This window comes from Antechinus flavipes, chromosome 3, assembly GCF_016432865.1.
Source record: "Antechinus flavipes isolate AdamAnt ecotype Samford, QLD, Australia chromosome 3, AdamAnt_v2, whole genome shotgun sequence".
NCBI classification, from domain to species: domain Eukaryota; kingdom Metazoa; phylum Chordata; class Mammalia; order Dasyuromorphia; family Dasyuridae; genus Antechinus; species Antechinus flavipes.
The window spans coordinates 225857503-225877762 of NC_067400.1; the positions used below are offsets into that span (position 1 = coordinate 225857503).

A 20260-nucleotide genomic window follows, 5' to 3' on the forward strand; every position below is an offset into this window, starting at 1 on the left:
ATAAGTTGTGGTCTATGAATGTAATGGAACTGTATAAAAGCCTGGAAAGACATTCATGAATATTGATGCTGGGTGAAAAGAGCAGAATCCAGAATATATTGTACAAAGCAACAAGATTGTGCTATGATTAATTATGACAGATTTAATTCTTCTCTGCAATACAATGATTTAAGATAATTCCAGTAGACTTTGAACGGAAAAATCCATTTGTGCCCAGAGATGAACTATGGAGACTAAATGTGAATCAAAGCATACTGTTTTTTCTGTTTTCCTCTTTCTCTCAGTCTGAATTTTCTTGCACAACATGGCAAATAAGGAAATTGTTTCAAAGGATTATATATCTTTAACCTATATCAGATTGTTTGCGGTCAAGGAGACATTGAGGTGAAGGAGGGAGGTAGAAAAATTTGTTACATAAAATTTTACCAAAAGGAATGTTGAAAACTTTACATATATTTTTAAAAAGAAAAAAAAACTATTGAGAAAAAAAAGAAAGGAAAAATTATGAATAGGGTGGTCTCAGAAAAATGTGGACATTCTCTATGAGTTCATGCAAAGTGAAATGTACTACTATCTACAAGTAGCAGTGCTGCGAGATGATTAGCCTTGAATGACCTGACTAGTCCTAGTAATACAATAATCCAAAAACCCTCTGAAGAAATTATGATGAAAAATGCTATCCATACTCAAAAAGAACTGATTATATCTGAATACAGATTGAAATAATCTTTAAAAAAAACATTTTTACTCAAGTTTTTTTTTTGGGGGGGGGGAGATAAGATGTATAATTTTATTTGAAATATGAGACATGGATATATTTTGCATAACTTCACATGGACTTTCTGAAAGAGGGGTTGTGGGAAAGGAGGGAGAGAATGTGAGACACAAAAGTTTCTAAAACAAATGTTAATCGTTTGTAACTGGAAATGTAACTGGAAAAAATAATATGGTAAAGAATAAAAAAAAAAAAAGTTCCTGCAGATATGTCAATAGGACTTCATTTCTATGACAGTATGTTAGGAATTGGCTCCTGTGTGTTTCTTAAGATCTTTTTGCCTTTATGAAGCTTAAGAGCTTAAATGCTTCTGAACCCTTGATTCTTTCTCACTTGGACTACTCTCTTTGGAATTGGTTCCTTGTTGCACTTTCAGAATTTCTATCTTGGAAGATTTGCTGAATAAATCACTATTACCTTCTTCATAAATCTTTCATGACATTAAGAAAAAAATCAATTAGAATGTTAGCTTTCCAGTTATCAATTTAGTAAATATGACTGATATTTTAGGAATATATTTTATTTCTTTCTTAAAATGTTTCTTTTCTACAGCCAAAGAATCAAGCTTCAAAAGAGAAAAGCATGATTGATCATGAAAACATTACATATGATGGTCCAACCTTGACAGATTTTCAGAAAAGCAGGTACAAATGTCCTTCTAATGGGTTTTTAGAATAGTATATTATGACAGACAGTATCTTGGTAAAGTGAAAGAGAAAATAAGAGTAAGCTTGCTCTATAGCCCCATCAGCCCTTTATTGGAAAGATACCAAATCTAGTACATTGTGCACACTATAAGAGACTATATTCACATAATTTTGAGTATTAATATTTTGTTTCTTCAAAGACCGTGGAAATGTCTGCCATGTCTGACAAGATACAACTGAAGAAATTCTAGATGATTAACAACAAAGAGTAATATCAGGAATTAAAACTGATCATTAGAAGGAAAAGGGATATTCTAAAAATAGCTCCATTTTTATGTAAGCATAGAAAAGAACCAGAATAAAAGAATAAATTGTAATTTAGTAAACATCCACAAAAGAACAAATGCGCTTTGATTTGAAACTGGATTATCTTACAAAGAGTGAGAAATAAAGGGAACACCCAAGAGAATTGATAAGTTGTGACTTAAAGAAAACAACTGATTAACAAATAGATTTCAATGAATGGAATCGATTATTGATAGCTAATTCAGTCAACTATGGAAGTGGAAGAATTGGGATCAAAGCAACATTCTTGATATCCAAGTCAGCACACACTCTACCTTAAACACATACACTGTTTCTTGGTTTTGTATTTCAGAGAAATTGTAATCAAGAAACTGGACCTGGAAAGAACAATCATCTGGGAAGAAAAAGCCCTGAAATTAACCAGGGAATTTGAAGAGCTTTGTGCCACTGTGAGTTATTCCAATTCATGGGTCCTTTATCCAGTTGTATTGCACAAGCATTTATTAAGAGTATATTTGGCTTCAATCCCCAGAAGAGAGGGATGTAATGAGGAGGATATAGGAAAGGCATCAAAACAATACCCTCAATATGAAGGATGCTGGCAGTTTTTGGTGAGCATCTCAAAACATGAAAAGAAATGTTTTTCCAAAAGGGTAATAACCCTTTTCCCTATTTTTAGGAACTGAATTAGGGAAGAATTTGTTTTAGCACTGTCATGGGATTGTTTCCAAGTGATAATTTCAATACATAATTATTACAGTTTCAAAAAGTCTATTGCTTAAAACAAACACCTTTTTTAGTTTCATCATTTTGAAGCACTAATAAGAAATCGTGAAAATCATCATATCAAGTGTTGGGGGGCTATACTTTATAAAGTTTAATAATATATTGTGTATTTCTAATCTTGTTTTTCTCAACTCATGTCCACATTCTCATCATTGAACATTTTCTTATAATTCAAAAAGACACACATGTATGAAAATAATACATACATATATAGAAACATATATGTATGTTTGAACAAAACTGATATAAAAAGTATTCATCACCAACTGGCAACATAAGTGTGTCTGACAATATACAGCAATCTGCATCATGACCCATTGCCTCACTAACAAGTTGGAGTGACTTGTATTTCATTTGGTATTTTCTAAGTGAAGAAGAATAGGATGTTTCAATTAGAGAATGGCAGACTTTCGTGGTTGTTTTCGTTTTAATTTCCTAATATCCTGCATGCCTCATTCTGCATCAATTAATAGTTACCTAGATTGCTCTGCATTTTTTTTAATTAATTGGTTGAAACACCATGGACTTTCATTTTTTCAGAGTTATCAGTGATGACTTCTGGTACTAAGTCTTTGTCTTAAATCTTATCTTTCTTGATCGCTCCACAAGTGTTAACACCAGTGATCATCCTGTTCTCTTGAACAAGCTTTCCTCCATCAGTTTTTGTGAGAGAGCTTCTACCTGGGGCTTCTTTTTTTACTTGTCTCAGTCCATCTGAGTCTGCTTTTGTAGGATCCACTTCCAAGCCATGCAGCTCACCATGACTATGTGCTCCAAGGCATATAGTCCTCTTTCCTTAATTTCTCCCTCTTTATTATCTGGTTGGGAATCATATGAACTCACATTAATTCAAGGAATCATTACTCACTGGAGATCGTTTCTTACCATGATCTGTCATTTCTACCTTCACAATATTTCTATTTTCTCTTCCTTCTTCCTCCTTGGTCATCACATGGTCTCTACAGGTTTGCAAGAGCCTCTCCTATGCTCAGTTCTCCCTCTACTCCACTGCTTTCTACCTGCCCCTAGCAAAATGATCTGTTGACAGAGATCTGACTACATTTCTTCTCTAGTCAATAAAATCCAGGGGTTTCGGGCTCACCCATACAATTGTATCTTTGACTTTTCAAATCCTTTACCATCATTTCCAACTTGTCCAGTCTTCTCTCTTCTCTTCTCTCTCCAAGTTTTCTTAAAATCCAGAGATTCAGGAGCTTTTTGCTCTTTCTTAGACACAACTCTTTTGAGTCCCAATTTCATGTTTTCTCAATGTCTTGTTCTCTATCTGGAATCTTCATTCTCTTCACCTCCATTTCTTGACTTTCATGACCTACAAGAATGAAATTTTACCTTCTGAAAGAGCCCTTTGGTAGTGAGCATTACCCATTTATACCCCTCCCTACGCTGTCCCTGGGTAATGCCTTCCTTTTTTAGATTTTCTATATATTTACTACATACACACACACATATATATACATGATACATATTACACACATATATATGTGTGTGTGTGTGTATATATATATATATGTATATATATATATATATATACTATAATTTTAAGAGTTGTTTTCTAATTGAATAGATATTACTTGAAATCTGGGAACTATTTTTTTTTTACCTTCTACTGTATTCCCAGAAGTCAGTATGTTAGGTGATAAATGAAAATTTCTTAATAAATTTTTCTAGAGTGTCTCAACATAATATCTTTCACAGTACATTCCATAATTTGTTTATCTGCTCTCTGAACTATGGACCTCTATTAAGTTTTTCTTTCAAGAAAATGTCACTACATATAGGGCAGTTTTTTTTTTTTTTTTGTCTTTGATGTCCTTGGCATATATATTCCCTTGCATTAGGATCAATGATTCAAAAAGCATAGTCTTTTCAATGACTTTTTTCCACAACTATTGGTCACTTTTTAACTCTTCCAATAACATATAGACAGTTAACCTATATTCCCTTATCTCCTCCAGCATGTTTATTTGCTTATTTTATCATAGAAAAATCCTTCAATTTAAATGGTTTGATTATTCCATTTTATGTCAAAGCTAGCTATATGCCCAATTTCTTCTGTGTTTAATTCATGTATGATGCCATTGGAAAGCTGCTTTGTGTCTGATTTGCAGTTTTTCTGGTAGTTTGGCTAGGATAAGGAATCCTTCTTTCTCCTTTTCATGTTCTTATGTTGGTTAAATAATAAGACTTCTTGGTTCACTTGTTCTAAGGTTTTATATGTACAGTCTGTTCCTTTAATCCATTTTTGTTTTTTCCTCTTAAGAAAAGCCAAAAAGTTTTGATAAGAACTTCTTTATGATATAACATGGAGAAATAGTCTTTCTATTCCATTTTCCAGTTCCCTCCATCTTTTTAATTGTCAAATTTTATGGTTATCTTCAAAAGAGAGTGTTAAGGAAATAACTCTAACCTAATCTAATCTAATCTAATCTAAGAGATTAGAATTTATGAACAAAACATAAATTCAAAGTCATTTTAGCTCAAAAATTTCACTTGGAAATGCTTTAGAAAAGCATCTTATTTCTCTTTGTAAAACTCATTCTTTTTTACAGGAAGAAACTGAAGCTGGGGAAGAGAAAGAGGACATTGAAAATAAAATTATCGTGTATGATGCTTTCTCTCTAACAAATCTCTTAAACTCAAGGTATAGTCATGTGCTACTAGTGGGATTTCACAGAACCCAAACAAGTTAAAATAATAGAAGTATGACCATTCTTTCCCTCTACCTAATACCTGTCATCTCTTTATTCTCACTCTACCTGTCATGGGGTATATTAGACTAACTGGGAAAAACATCAACATGATCAAATAACAATTCTAATATTATTATTTTATTACTTTGAAACCTGAAGATGCCTGAAATGCCTGACAAGTTAAGATTATGTGAAGAAATTCTAGATTATCAACTCAAAGAAAAATATTAGGACTTGAAATTGAAGAGTATGATGAAGTAAATAATTGTAGAACTTGTTTTGTTGAACACACACCAAAAAAGAATTAAAGGGCATATGCACCGATTTATTAATGACTCGAGAGAAAAATCATGTTCAGAGTTAAAAGAGAAGTATTATACAGATTGTGATGATTAAGAGAATATTAAGTTGAAGCACAAGCGAATGACTGCAACATGTCAATTATTATAGTGATATCTAAGAATGGAATCCAATGGAATAAAGTCTTTCATTATCTGTGTGGGAAAACTGGGATAGAAGCTGAGCCTCTTGATAGAACTTTCTCCACTCAAAGTATAACAATGCTGCTTTTATTTTTCAGAGAAAATGAATTTGAACAACAGAAACTCATATTAAAGACTGCCTTTGAAGACAAAATGCACATCTTTCTTTCTGAACTGAAAGAAATGTGTTTCATGGTGAGAAAGTCCAATTCATGTATACTTTTCCCATTTGAATTCCACAAGGATTTTTTCAAAGACTGATTTTGTGTGCATTCCTGAAAATTTCTAGAAAAATACAGGGATGTCAAAATCAATATTAAATAAAAGAGGAAACTGAGCTCATTTCATGGGCATAATGCAATTTATTCACATAAGGATGCTGTCTGTCAACAAAGGGACCAATGGGTTGCCTCCATTTAAGCCCAACGTGATGAGCAGATGATTTCGAGGAATGCAGCATATTCTGTTTTTGGTTTTTATAATCCTTTCCTAGTTGCCCCCATTCCCTGCCTCTTTATGGTTTTCTTATGCTTTATTTTTCTGCAAGTATTCTAAGGGAACTTATTGTTCTCCCTCAGGCAACAACATATATTGCAAGTTCATGCTATCTCCATCTCTGTTTTGTCTGGAATGTCCTCTCTCTTCACCTCCCCCTTATGGCTTTCATATTCTACAAGACTGAAATGGTACTTTCTGAAAGAGACTTTTTAGTGTAGTGAGTCTTCCCCATCTGTAATTTCACCCCTGGCTCCTTTCTTCTGAGATTAATTTCAACTGATGCGCTTTACAGATACTGTGTATCATATATACACAGTGGAGCATGTTTTGTAATTGAATGTAAAGTCCTTGAGGGCACGGAAGTATGTTTTAGTTTTTCTGTGTATTTGCAGACATCAGCACAATAACTTAACGTGATAAATGGTTCACAAATGCTTCTTGAATCTCAGCACATATCACCTTATCTTCCCATTCCATTATTCAGCTGATCTATGACCCATGAGCATCCACCTTGTTTTCTGTCAAGAAAATAGAGCTCTTTGTAGGGAATATTTCTCTTATCTTTGATATACTTGGAAGATAATGTCCCTGGTAATGGGATCAATGATTCAAAGACCATGATCTTTTTAATGACTGCTTACACAATTCCAAATGGCATTTGGTACTTTTTGATACTTTTCAAGACCTTCAATAACATGTAGGGTTAGCCTTTCCTTTCATAGCTTTCTCAACATGCCTCTTTCCAATTATTTTCATTTTTACCAATTTTGATTTGGATGAAATGAAGTGTCAGTTGGTATGATTAGCATTTCATTTACTATTGATGATCGAGAATACTTTTTCATGTGACTGTTATGCTAATTCTTTTTTAGAATAGCTTTTTTATTTTTCCAATTACATGTAAAGATGGTTTTCAACATTCAATTTTTTAGGATTTTGAGTTCAAAGTTTTTGTTCCTTTATCCTTTTAATCCCTCCCTTCCTGAAGACAGAAATCAATCTGATATATTTTCATTTCATTTTGAACTTATTTCCATATTTCTCATGTTGTGAAAGAGAAATCTGAATGACAAGAAAGAAAAAACACCCAAAATGAAAAATCAAATAATAAAAAAAAGTTGAAAAATAGTATGCTGAGATTTGCATTTAGTCTCCATCATTGTCCCTCTGGATATAGATGGCATTTTCCATTCCAAGTCTATGGAAATTGCCTTATATCATTGAATTACTGAGAGGAGCTAAGTTTATCATAGATGGTCGTCACATAATCTTGCTGTTATCATGTACAATGTTCTTCAGATTCTGCTCTCTTCATTCAGCATTAGTTCATGGAAGCCTTTGCAGACTTTGCTGAAATCAACCTATTCATCATTCCATTATAGAATAATATTCCATTACATTCCTATAAACATACTAAGCCATCCCCCAATGGATAGGCATTTGCTCAATTCCCCTCTCCTTACCACTAAAAATGAGCTGCTACAAACTTTTGTGCTAATGTGAATCCTCCCCATCCCCCTTTAGGAACTTTTGGGGATACACACTCAGGAGTGAGACTTGCTCTGTTGTCATGTTTTGAGTAGAGTTTCAAATTGCTCTGCAGAATGTCTAACTCAATACACAACTTCATCAACAATATATTAGTCTTCCTGTTTTCCCACATCTCCTCAAATATTTATTATCTTTTCCAGTCATTTTAGCCAATCTGGAAAATCTGAAGGAGTACTTTAGAGTTGTTTTTCTTTGCATTTCTGTAAAGAATGATTTGGAATGTTTTTCCTATGACTACTGATGGTTTAATTTTTTATTTGAAAATTTTCTATTTATAAGCTTTGACCATTTATCAAATGAGGAAAGAATTGCATTCTTATAAATTTGACTCTTTTTTTTTTTTATCAGATTCACTGGCTATAAAATTGTTTACCTGCTTTCTGCTCCCCTTCTAATCTTGATTGCTTTGGTTTTGTTTGTGCAAAAACTTTTTAATTTTATGTCATCAAAATTATCCATTTTGCATGTTGTCTAGTTCTTCTTTGGTCATAAATTCTTCCCTTCTCCAAAGAGCTGAGAGGTGGACAACTACTCCTTGTTCTCCTAATTTTCTTATAGGTAACATCCTTTGTCCAAATCATGAACCCATTTTGACCTTATCTTGGTATTGGTTGTTAGATATTGGTTAGTGCCTATATTCTGCCATGCTATTTTTCAATTTCCCCAGCAATCTTTATCAGATAGTGAGTTCTTATCCCAGTAGCTGGAGACTTTGTTTTTCTCCAACACTAGATTACTACATTCATTGATTATTGTATCTTGTGGACCTCACCTATTACACTCAACCAATACCAATTCTTAGCCAATATCAATGGTTTTGATGATCATTGCTTCATAATATGGTTTTAGTCTGGTATGGCTAGGCAGGTTTCTGTTACATTTTTTTCCCCTTAATTCCCTTCATATTCTTGACCTTTTGTTGAATTCAGTTGAATTTTGTTATTTTTTCTACCTTTATAAAGTAATTTTTTAGTGGTGTGATTTATATGGTATTGAATCATTAGATTAATTGAGGGGAGTTGTCATTTTTATCATATTAGCTGGGCCTCTCCATAAGCAATTGTTATTTTTCCATTTGTATAGATCTAATTTAATTTCTGTGAAAAGTATTTTGTAATTATGCTCAAATAATCTCTAGATTTGTCTTGACAAATTAGACCCCTTCTTTCAAAGCTGTATTTCATTCCTAGGTGTCTGTCCTTCCTCACAGTTATATATCATGATATTAGCTATGAAATTTTATCACTTTTGCTTCTGTAATATGTCTGGCATTTATTCCTTTCTGTTCATAGCAAAACAGCTTTACATGGATTGTGTGTGTTGTGTGTGTGCGCTCACCATCATTTCTTGCCTAGCCTATTAAATTAAGATAGTCTTTTTAAAGAAATTAAAACTTTATTCATTTAGTTTTATTTTTTAACTACCACAGTTAGGATTAGTATCCTACCTCTGAGAGATCTCTATATACATCACAAGAAATCATAATTTACAGCAATAGCAGAGAAAAGACAAAAATAGAAGCCCGACTAGCAAAACCAGCTAATGCATTGAAAAATTTTGCAAATAATTAGTATTTGGGAAGTTAGATGGTACGGTGGCTAGAGCATTGGCCTTGAAGTCAGAAGAACCGCAGTTCAAATCCAGACTTAGATAATTGGGTTTTGTTGTTGTTGTTGTTGTTGTTGTTGTTGTTGTTGTTGTTGTTGTTGTTGTTTTTGGTGACCCTAAACAAGTCAGACTGTTTCTGAAAAAGTAAAAAAAAAAAAATAGGAGGCAATTTTAAACTTTCTTGTATCTTTGCACCTTTCAAAGAACTGAACAAAGTGAATCTCCTCTTGCATCCCTTTTTAAAGTCCTGATTTGTGATGAATTGTAGAGATTAAAGAAAAATTCCAGCAGATGAATGGGCAGGATTTTCTTTATATGCTTGTTCCTTTGTTCCATTGGACAAATGTATTTTGAACACATTCTCCAATGGGTTTCAAAAAGGGTTTACCCTCTATAAAGTTGGTAATCCAAAAAGTTAAGATCTAATGCCTCCTTCTTCTTTGACTGAATTTTTAGAAGTTGATTCAAAGTCCATATTGCATTTTTACTTTTATTAAGGCAGTTAGGGTTGACTTGCACAGAATCATCCAATTGAGTGTGTAAAACCAGATTTGAATTTAGATCCTCCTGACTTCAGGGTTAATAGTCTATCCACTGTACCACGTAGATGCCCCCCATGTTGCATGTTTTGAGGTTCAACCTTGGAGAGGAGCTTTTGAGAAAATGATTACCTGCTACAGAAATCTTTCCTGCCTGAAAAATATCATCAGGATATAAATTCATAGTAATCTGAAGTCATAATTTTGGCATTGCTTTTTAAAATATGTATTTTATTTTGTTCTTTCTAAAAATCTTTTTCCCCTTTCAGGAAACAAACTTTACTCCAGAAGAGGCAAACTTTGATGAAAAAAATGACACCAAAAATGAAAACATCAATCAAAGTTCTTTGTTTCTGGCCCCTCTGTGGAAAATTGGGTACAAACATGTCCTCCTAGTGGGATTTCACAATGGTAGAATTTCTTTAGGAGACAAAAAGGGAAAATATCCTGGTGAAGTTATAAAAATTAAAACATACAGTTTCTATATTGTATTCAGTCCTTTACTGGGAATATACCAAACTGAATGTCTGTGGAAACAGATTATATTCAGATAACATTTGTAGTGATTTTTTTGTCACTCCAAAAGTCTTGAGTTGATTTAAAGGCCTGAAAAATTGAGTGTTGGAGGAAATTCTAGATTATCAACCTAAAATAAGGAATTGAAAACAATTGGCATGAGGAAAGGAAAAATTCTGGAAAGTCTTTTGTGAATTATTTATGAGCACAAAAGATCAAACTAGAATAAAAGAGTATTCATTATTTGGGGAACCACCCACAATAGAATATTTATATTTAGAATTAAAAGATACAGTGATGAATGGACAAAATGTTCAAGTGAACACACAAGTGAATGACTGATAAGGAGTTGGGCAATATTATAGAGATATCAATGAATGGAATCCAACATACCTGATTAACTAGTCTGTACCAGTGTCAAAAGTCAGTCAAAAGCCAAGACTTGATATCCAAGTCAGCATTTAGAGTATTTAAAATACTCATTGTTCTGGTTTTGTTATTCCAGAGAAACTGCATTCAAAAAGCAGGAACTGACCAAAACAGCAATTTTGGAAGAGAAAACAGAGAGATTTCTGAATGACATGAAAGAGATGTGTGCTGTGGTGAGAAAATCCAATTCATGCACACTTTTCCCATTTCAATTCTACAAGGATTTATTTTGGGGCCTTTTTGTGTGTATTCTCTTGAAATGTTTATGATGTTAAGGAACAAAAAGAAAGGAAATAAAAGCAATGCCTCCAACTTGGGGTTGCAGATGTTTTTGCAGCAACATGGTAACAAACTCCTATTCCTATGAATTCTGAATTGCAAAATTCTTTTCAAACCTTTGTAAATAGTATTCTTTTCAATTAGCCATAACAGTATATATTCTCCATTATTACAAACCTCTGTTCCTAGTGTCAAGATTTGAAACAGGAGTAAACATGGTATAGAAGTTATTAATTGTATTGTGAAATATGTAGTGTTTATTGATAATATGCAATTCTCAGATTCAAACAAACTTTGACCACTGAACAGTTCTCTGCAATGCAAAGACACATGCATATGTATGTATGTATACACACACACACACACACACATATACATAGCTACACAAGCATATCTGCCTCTATACTTCATGGACAAACAGTTCAGTACAACCTGCGAATAGATTTGCATCTGAGAAAAATATACAACATTTTCAGTTTGTAGCATATGTCCTCTCTACTAAATGGAGCAATCCAGATTTGCTTTCCTGTTTTCTAGGCTAAGGCTAGGATTTTCAATTCAGTAGATAAGAGAATGGTAAACTTGGAGTGCTTTTGTTCATTTACTGTAATTTTAGTTATACATATCTTACCTCACTCAGTCTGCATGAGTTCATAAATCTTTCCCTATGCTGCTCTGCATTCTTCAAATCTGATTTATACTGCACTGCAGTTTGTCCTCCAAAATTAACAATTTCTTCTGTTCTAAATATAAAGGCTTTCTCTTAGTTCTTATCTTGCTTGATCTCTCAGCAAATGTTGACAACAGTGATAATTATCTTATTCTCTTGTAGAGGTTTTCCTCTCAAATTTTCATGACTGTGCTCCCACTTGAAGCTTCTCCTATTTGTTTTTTTTTTTTTCAATCCATGTGAGTTACTTTTTGTGGGATACCCACCCTCTTGCACAGAGATAATGCCAGTCAATGTGAGTGTATCCCTCAAAACTTAGTTTTCTTTCTTCTTAATTTCTTCCTCCATAGTATCCTGTTTGATAATTATATCTACTCCCAAGACTTCAGTGAATTCTTACTCAATCTAAACAATGTTTTTCTTGTCAAGCTCTGTTGTTTCTACCTATACAAAATTTCTCTTCTCTATTCCCTATTCTCAATTCACACTGTTCAATGGATATAGTCTCTCTTTCCCTCATCTCCAGATGATTATAAGAGTCTCTTCATTCTTCAAGTCTCCCTCCACTCCAATTCATTCTACCCTCACCTACCTTAGTGATCTTTTAAAAACACTGGTCTGAGCAGAGTTACTCTTATTCACTAAAACTCAGAGTTTCCTGGGTCAAGTGTTCAATTCTGTCTTTTGCACAAAGACCTATTCCACCTGGCCTCTTTCCACAGTACCAAATTTTCTTGGGATTTGTTCTCCTCTTGGTTCTAAGATACAGATACTTGGAGGCTTCTTTTTTTTTTTTTTTTAATGATTACTTTATAATGACAACATTATTCCTTGCACTCGTTTCTTTTCCGATTTTTTTCCCCCTCCCTCCCTCCACCCCCTCCCCTAGATGGCAAGCAGTCCTTTATATGTTGGATATGTTGCAGTATATCCTAGATACAATATATGTTTGCAGAACCAAACAGTTCTCTTGTTGCATAGGGAGAATTGGATTCAGAAGGTATAAATAACCCGGGAAGAAAAACTAAAATGCAGATAGTTCACATTTGTTTCCCAGTGTTCGTTCTTTGGGTGTAGCTGCTTATGTCCGTCATTTATCAATTGAAACTTAGTTAGGTCTCTTTGTCAAAGAAATCCACTTCCATCAAAATATGTCCTCATACAATATCGTTGTCAAAGTGTATAATGATCTCCTGGTTCTGCTCATTTCACTTAGCATCAGTTCATGTAAGTCTCGCCAGTCCTCTCTGTATTCATCCTGCTAGTCATTTCTTACAGAACAATAATATTCCATAACATTCATATACCACAATTTACCCAGCCATTCTCCAATTGATGGGCATCCATTCATTTTCCAGTTTCTAGCCACTACAAATAGGGCTGCTACAAACAATTTGGCACATACAGGTCCCTTTCCCTTCTTTAGTATTTCTTTGGGATATAAGCCCAATAGAAACACTGCTGGATCAAAGGGTATGCACAATTTGATAATTTTTGGGGCATAATTCCAGATTGCTCTACCTGGAGGCTTCTTGGTCTTTTTTTTTTTTTAACTTTCCTGTTTTTAACTACAAGCAAAGAATTTTTATACCATTTTTATGATATAGTTGGCCATGTAATAATAAAGGGTCTTTGTGTATTCATATTTTTTTAAGAAAATAAATTTCCATTGAAAATACTTAATCTTTCAATTATTGAATCTTAGGGCTTTACCCACCCACAATTTTTGTAGCTCCATACCACTCTACCACTTTGGACACAGCTGGAATTCCTTTCCAGGTACCATTTCTCTGCTCCCCTATCTTTTATGCTATTGACCACTTCCTGGTCTTCCCAGTTGTACACTTCTCTTCATGGGATTATGGTCCATCTCTGCTCAATAGGATTGGTGTCTTCCAGCTTTCTGTCCCAGTAATGTCTTCTTGACTGTTGATTTCATCAACTCTCTGTGTGAATAATTTTGTCCCTACAAAAAACTTCCAAATCATTAGGAGCTAAGCATAACATTTCTCATGAGTTTCAGACCCAGTCAATCAACATCTATCTCATCCCCAATACAACCAAAATGACCTCTCCACAATTTAGTGTTCTACTTCACTTTGCTCAAGTTCCATTGAGAACATTCCCTTTTGCCCAGCTCTTTACATTCAGAATGATCTCTTGACCCCATCACCTTTCCTCACATATCATATCTATATATCATCATGTAGGCTTTCAGATCTTCTCGCTTCTACCTCTTTATCTCTGGCATTTGTTCCTTTCTCTCTACCCAAGGTGATACTATTTAAGCTACTTCAGGATGCTTTGACTTCTTGCCTAGACTACTGAAATCACTTATTTTAGATAAAAGAAAAACTATCAAAAGCTTTTGTTTGTCAAAATCACTGCACATTCTCTTACTGTCCCTCCTCTTTCTCAGAGATGTACACACACTTTACAAGAAATATTTTTAAAAAATGATTGAGAAGAAGAAAAGAAAAAATAAACAAAACAAGTAAATACACTCAACAAAACATGAAAATGTAAGCAATATTGCTTTACCAATATTGGAAGTCAATCCTTCCTGTGTGGTCTCCTGGAGTCATGCTTACTCTCTAAAGATACAAAATTGTTTGCATTGAGCTGAAGAGATTAAAAAAGAATTCCCGAAGATACATTCAGTAGGATTTCCTTTGTCTCTTTGTATGTTGGCCACTGGTTCCTGCATCTATCTTAGAATGTTTAGCCTTTACAAAGTTGGGAGACTGAAGAATGCTTCGGAATTAATGATTTGTTCTGCCTGGGACTAAATTTGTTGAGTCAGTTACTTCACTTTCGCATATTTTGCAATGGAAGAAGTAACATCTTTTCTTGTGGAGGAAAAGATGTTACTTCTTTGACAAATTATTTTGATCAAAAAGAAATTCATTTTAGAATATAAGTTCAGAATAGGCTCAGCTTATAATAGATTTTCCCCAAAATTTGGTTTTGATCTTCTTTGATGTATATTTCATTGCTCATTTTCTATTGCTTTTTGCACAGAAATATACTGAAGCTAATTTTGCAGAGCATGACCACATTGACATGGAAAGCACAACAAAGGAAAATGGCAGCAAAAAACTAATTAGTTATGATATTGCAACTCTGACACCTATCTTCAAAACTAGGTAAATTCATGTACTTATTGTTAGCTTTAAGAATGGTAAAATCCCATCAAAACAATGTGGCAAAAACTAGTGAAATAAAAAAAAAATAAACATGTATCCCACCTCTTTCCCTTTCATTAAGAATATACCAAAAGGGGTGTCTTATGCAAATGGCTAAAGAGGTGATTTTCAGCTAACATATCTATTTTTTTTTAAAAAGCTGGAAATTCTAAAAATTCTGATAAGTTGATGCTGTCTCAAGAAATTTTAGATAATCAATATTAAAGTATAATTTCAGGAACTAAAAAATTGATAAGCATATGGAAAAGGAAAATTCCTGAAAAACTTTGTCATTACTGTGAGCACACTGCAACTGAGCCAGAATAAAAGTGTACATTATTTTACTAGCCATACACAAGGGGAAAAAAAGATGCTTTGAATTAAGAGCAATGTTCTGCAGAGAAATGATGAATGCAAAGACATAAGATGGAGACACAAGAGAATAATTAATATGTTAATATTATGTAGAATTTAATGAATAGAATCAAATACACTTAGTTCATTCAACTATATCAGTGCAAAAATTGGGATAAAAAAACCTTATTCTTGATATTCAAATCAGCATGCCTCTATGCTTAAAAGGCACAAATGTTTTTTTTTTCCTTTATTTTCCAGAGTCACTGAATTAATAAAACAGAAACTGGCATTAAGAACAGCCTGTCAGTACAGAGCACAGAAGTTCTACAATGAAGTTAAAGAGATAAGGGCCATGGTGAGAGAATTGAATTCATGAGTATTTTTCCCATTATAGTTCCCTAAGGATTTTTTCAGAAGCCATTATCTGCAGTATCCTGAAAATTATAGTGTGTAATGAGGAGGATGCAAGAAAAGCATAAATACAATGTACCCAACTTAGTGATGCTTCTTTTGGCAGGAGCCACTCCATGTTTTCAAGACTTTTAAATCAGGCAATGATTCTTTTCAATTTTATTCTTTTCAATACTGTATTCAATATCTCAATACAATTGAATAATATTCAATGCAATGCTACACTTTTCAGTAGTATAGAGTGTGTGTATAGAATTGTGTGTAATAGTATTGTTTCCAAAATAACTTTTACTTAAAATATATCATTCTTCTTAGCTCCAAAAATTTGAAACACAAGCAATCACTAAGAAACTTATCACATCCATTATTTTGGGAGGAAGTGATTTATAAATTTTATTGACATATTAAGATTCATAACCTAGCCATTTTCAGATTCATACCCAAAATTTCATCATTGACCAATTTACTGGAATACAAAAATCCATGCTCACACAATACATAAATATGTAATATATAAATGCGCATGCTTCATAAGGAAATAGTTTATGTTCTGCCTTGGAAGGGATATTGTGAAAATGACTCTAATCTCCTTCAAATATATTTACTGATTAAAAACATCATCATAAAAAAGACAAAATATTCTCATCTCAAAAATTTGGCTTTTTATTTCTCTCTCCCTGAATATATTTCTTTTCTACAGGAAAACATTGAAATGAAAAACATAACTGAAGAAGAGAGTACTCTTTATGACCATTTAATCATTTTTGCTCTCTGGATGACCAGGTACAATCATCAGCTATGCTTTCAGACTGGTACACTCTTTTAGGAAACAATATGGCAGTATCATGGTTGAGTTTAAAAAAATAGGTATATTGCTCTTTTGTCTCCTGTCATTCTTTTATTAGCAATATACCAAATGGGTGTGTATTACGCAAATGAATCAAAGGGAATTTAACTCAAATGATAATTCTAGTAGTAGTTTGGTTTCTCCAAAAACCAGGAGAAGAGTGAAATAAATGACATTTTGCAATTGAAAAAATTCTAGATGACCCACCTGGAAGAATAAAACAAAATATTGAAATTGATCAGTATAAGGAAAGGAAACTTGTAAAAACAACCAAAAAATACAAGCAGAGCATCCATGAATTTAGTAACCATGCAGGAGAGATCCCTATGCTTTGAATTAAAAGAGAAATATTACACAGAGAGTAAGGAATGAATAAAATGGTAAAGTGAACTCACAAGGATTCATTGATAAGAAGTTGTCAATATTATATAGATTTTGTTGAACGGAAGCCAGTAGGCTTAATTCTAGTCTTTCAGGAAAAGTATTCTCCATACTGAAAACACAGAATCTGTTTGGTTTTTGTTTTCCAGAGAAGCTAATTATACAAAAGAGATCCAGGAATTCCAAATATTTTTGGAAGAGAAAAGCCAATTATTTCTCCGGCAATTACAAAAAATATGTAGTATGGTAAGAGACTTCAATTCATGGGTACTTTCCCCATTTCTATTCCACAGGATTTATTCATCTTTAGTTTTGTGCACTTTCTCCTATAAATTGTCTAATGCAGTGAGGAATATGTAGAAAAGGCATCAAAACAATATCCCTGACTTGGGGGTTATCAGCAGTTTTGTTGGGGAACTGCCAAACATAAAAAGAGATTTCTGTAGAGAGGCAAAACTGCTTGTTTGTTCCTAGGAATTCTAAAGGGGGAAAGATTTCCCCCCACTTTTTCCCCCTTTTACATTGTCATGTTATTCCTGTCAAGTAGCAACGATGGTATGGATTAACATTTGTCCCCAAATGACTATTATGTAGTGAGTGAAATTCTGAGAGATCAATATGGGTGTGATTAATTGATTTATTGATGAGAATAGCAAATAAGCAACAAGTGAGATACCTTCAATCCAGGTGTCTTGCTTCTGAAAGTGCAGCATAATGACCTCTCCTGACAAGCAAAAGGCAACTCTGAATAATGGGCATTTAATGAGGAGGTAGTCTTAGAATTCTTTATTCTTTCCAACTATTTCTTCATTGGAGGAAGAGAGTAAGGAGACAAATCTAGACAAAGGAAACCATCTTGAGCAGGACTGCCCTGGTCTAGTTTCCCTTTTGTAGACCAGATTACCCCTCACACTGGTTAGAAACCTAGGGTCCAGGGCTCACCCTTCAATAGTGTGTACAAGGTCTAACTGACTTTTATGCTCACAGGGTAAGGTGAGAGGCTCAGTCATGGGATCTATCATATTCCTTAGAAAGTTCCTGGGATCCTTTCTCTATTTGAGACAAATGAAAAAGTGGAGATTTTGACAGAAAAGGAAATCTGACCAAAAATGAAATGAGAGCCTTGGAATGCAGTTTTTTAATTTTCCTTATTCCCCACATGCATTCCCTAAAAAGCACAGTCTCCTCAATGAGTCGTTGATAGGAAAATTATCAAGTCTCAGCAGTGGTTCATCATGATGGATAGGATACAAAAGATTTGCAGTTACCAAGCACTTTCTCACAGGGTTTTAACCATGAAGCTTCAGTGCTTTATCCTGATGGGAAGATTGTGAAGGGAGGAAGAGAGGACTGGCTGATTGCATTGCCTAAACTCATTGATCTTTGCTTGTAACTTCCCATCTTGTTAGTTATCAAATCTTGTTACTTTTCCTTCTTTTGCATTTACTACTTTCTCTTTAGTCACAGGAAGATTACTTTCCTTTGTTTAGACTCCTATCACTTCTTGCCTGGACCATTGAAAATAACATTGTTTGAAAGAAATTTTTACAGGTTGTTTGTAATTTTTTAAACACAACAAGTTTCTCCTAGTGTGCCACCTCGCTTTCAGAGTTCCCCACACACTTTATTCTAATATAAAAGAGAGAAAAAAACAGAAAAAGAAAATAATTGGGAAAATCAGTGAATGCATTGAATCAATATGAGCCATCTTCTATCACCTTGCATTTCCCCCCTTTGCAAAGGCGTGAGGGTTGGGAGTCTCATCTCACATATCTTTTTTGGATCATGTTTGTTCTTTTATGTTTACAAAATTGTTTTCATTGAGCATGAAATTAAAATTAAAGAAATCCTGTAGGATATTGTTTCTGTGTTTGTAAATTTGACATGTTGTAAGGGCACTGATCTTCTTAGAATGTTGTTTAAGAATGTTAGCCTGACTGTTTAAGAAATATTGACTTTTTCTTGATTGCAACTGCACTCTTTTGAAGTTGATTCATAGTTCATATTGCATATTCACAGATTCTTCCATGAGGGGTGCTAGAAAAGAAAGTTTATTTCCTTCAGAAATCTTTACTGCTTGAATAAAAATTTATCAGAGAACCTCAAGTTAGTCTCAGCTCAAATATGTGAATTTTCATTTCTTTAGAATAAATTTCATTTCTTTTTCTAAAAATGTTTTTCCCTAAGAAAAATATTGAGAATGAAGATATCACCAGAAAAGAAAATTTAATGGACAAGAAACACCCTTATGAAATTTCCACATTTGTTTCTCTTTGGAACAAAAGGTATAGTCATGTAATACTAATGAGAATTCAGAAGGGTGGAATGTTTATGACAATAACTGTGGCAATATCCTTGTGAATTTGCAAAAAAATAAATATATCCAACTTTGTCACTTTGTTATTCATCCCTTTATTATGAAAATACCAAATAGGATTGTATTATGCTAATAAGTAAAAAGGGAGGTTATGTACAAAGAACATTTCTAGTTCTATTCTTTGGTTAATCCCCAACCCTAGCGATGACTAAAAGACCTGACAAGTTAATGAAAGTCTGTCATTTTCTTTCTGAAGTCATTCTAGATCATCCACAAAGAAAAACAAACAGCAATTGAGAGTGATCTCTATAAGGAAAAAAGAAAATTCTAGAAACATCTCTGAATTTGTATGAGCAAAAAATAAACCAAAACTCAGAATAATAGAATAGAGATTAATTTTTACATTTTGGATTAAAAAAGAAATATTATCTAGATAGTGATAAATGAATTTCAAAGGTTAATGGGGATGGACATGATAATAACTGATAGGAAATTGTCGATATTATGATGATGTTAGAAAAGGTTATGCGATATACCTAGTGTACTCAGCTATATCTGTATAAGAATTGGGATAAAAGCCAAGACTCTTGATATCCAAGATAGCATTCTCCCCACTTGAAAAACAACAAAACCAAATGCTGCTTTTATTTTCCAGAGAAAATGAATTCAGAAAACAAGAAATGAGAAGAAAAATCATTTTGAAGGAGACAACAGAGATCTTTTTGAAAGACATTAAAAGAATATATGCCATGGTAAAAGTCTAATTCTGGGGTACTTTTCCCATTTGTATTTCAAAACCATGTCTTCCAGGCCTCTTTGTGTACATGCTCCTGAACATTGTGGAATATAGAGATGAATATGTAGAAAAAAAGAATGAAAATGAAAAAGAATAAATAATCCTCATATTAGGGTTGTTGACAATTGGGGGAGGTGGAGAATCCCAAAACATCAAAATAAATGTTTCT

The 20260-nt window shown here is 33.5% G+C and overlaps 1 protein-coding gene and 1 long non-coding RNA gene across 3 annotated transcripts in view; one reads left to right on the forward strand and one right to left on the reverse strand.

Annotated features, from left to right (window-relative positions):
* The window catches only part of LOC127553691 (uncharacterized), a 109149-nt gene that overhangs the window by 12144 nt on the left and 76745 nt on the right, over window positions 1-20260 (reverse strand). The gene's annotated exons all lie outside the window — the stretch shown is intronic.
* The window catches only part of LOC127553681 (IgA FC receptor-like), an 88912-nt gene that overhangs the window by 9443 nt on the left and 59209 nt on the right, over window positions 1-20260 (forward strand). For both annotated transcript variants that reach the window (XM_051984591.1, XM_051984592.1), the window contains exons 3-14: window positions 1328-1419; window positions 2081-2177; window positions 5085-5176; window positions 5806-5902; window positions 10173-10279; window positions 10925-11021; window positions 14819-14943; window positions 15598-15694; window positions 16451-16533; window positions 17128-17224; window positions 19166-19263; window positions 19951-20047. In XM_051984591.1, the coding sequence (XP_051840551.1) occupies window positions 1328-1419; window positions 2081-2177; window positions 5085-5176; window positions 5806-5902; window positions 10173-10279; window positions 10925-11021; window positions 14819-14943; window positions 15598-15694; window positions 16451-16533; window positions 17128-17224; window positions 19166-19263; window positions 19951-20047 (1179 nt within the window). The remainder of the gene's footprint in view (window positions 1-1327; window positions 1420-2080; window positions 2178-5084; window positions 5177-5805; window positions 5903-10172; window positions 10280-10924; window positions 11022-14818; window positions 14944-15597; window positions 15695-16450; window positions 16534-17127; window positions 17225-19165; window positions 19264-19950; window positions 20048-20260) is intronic.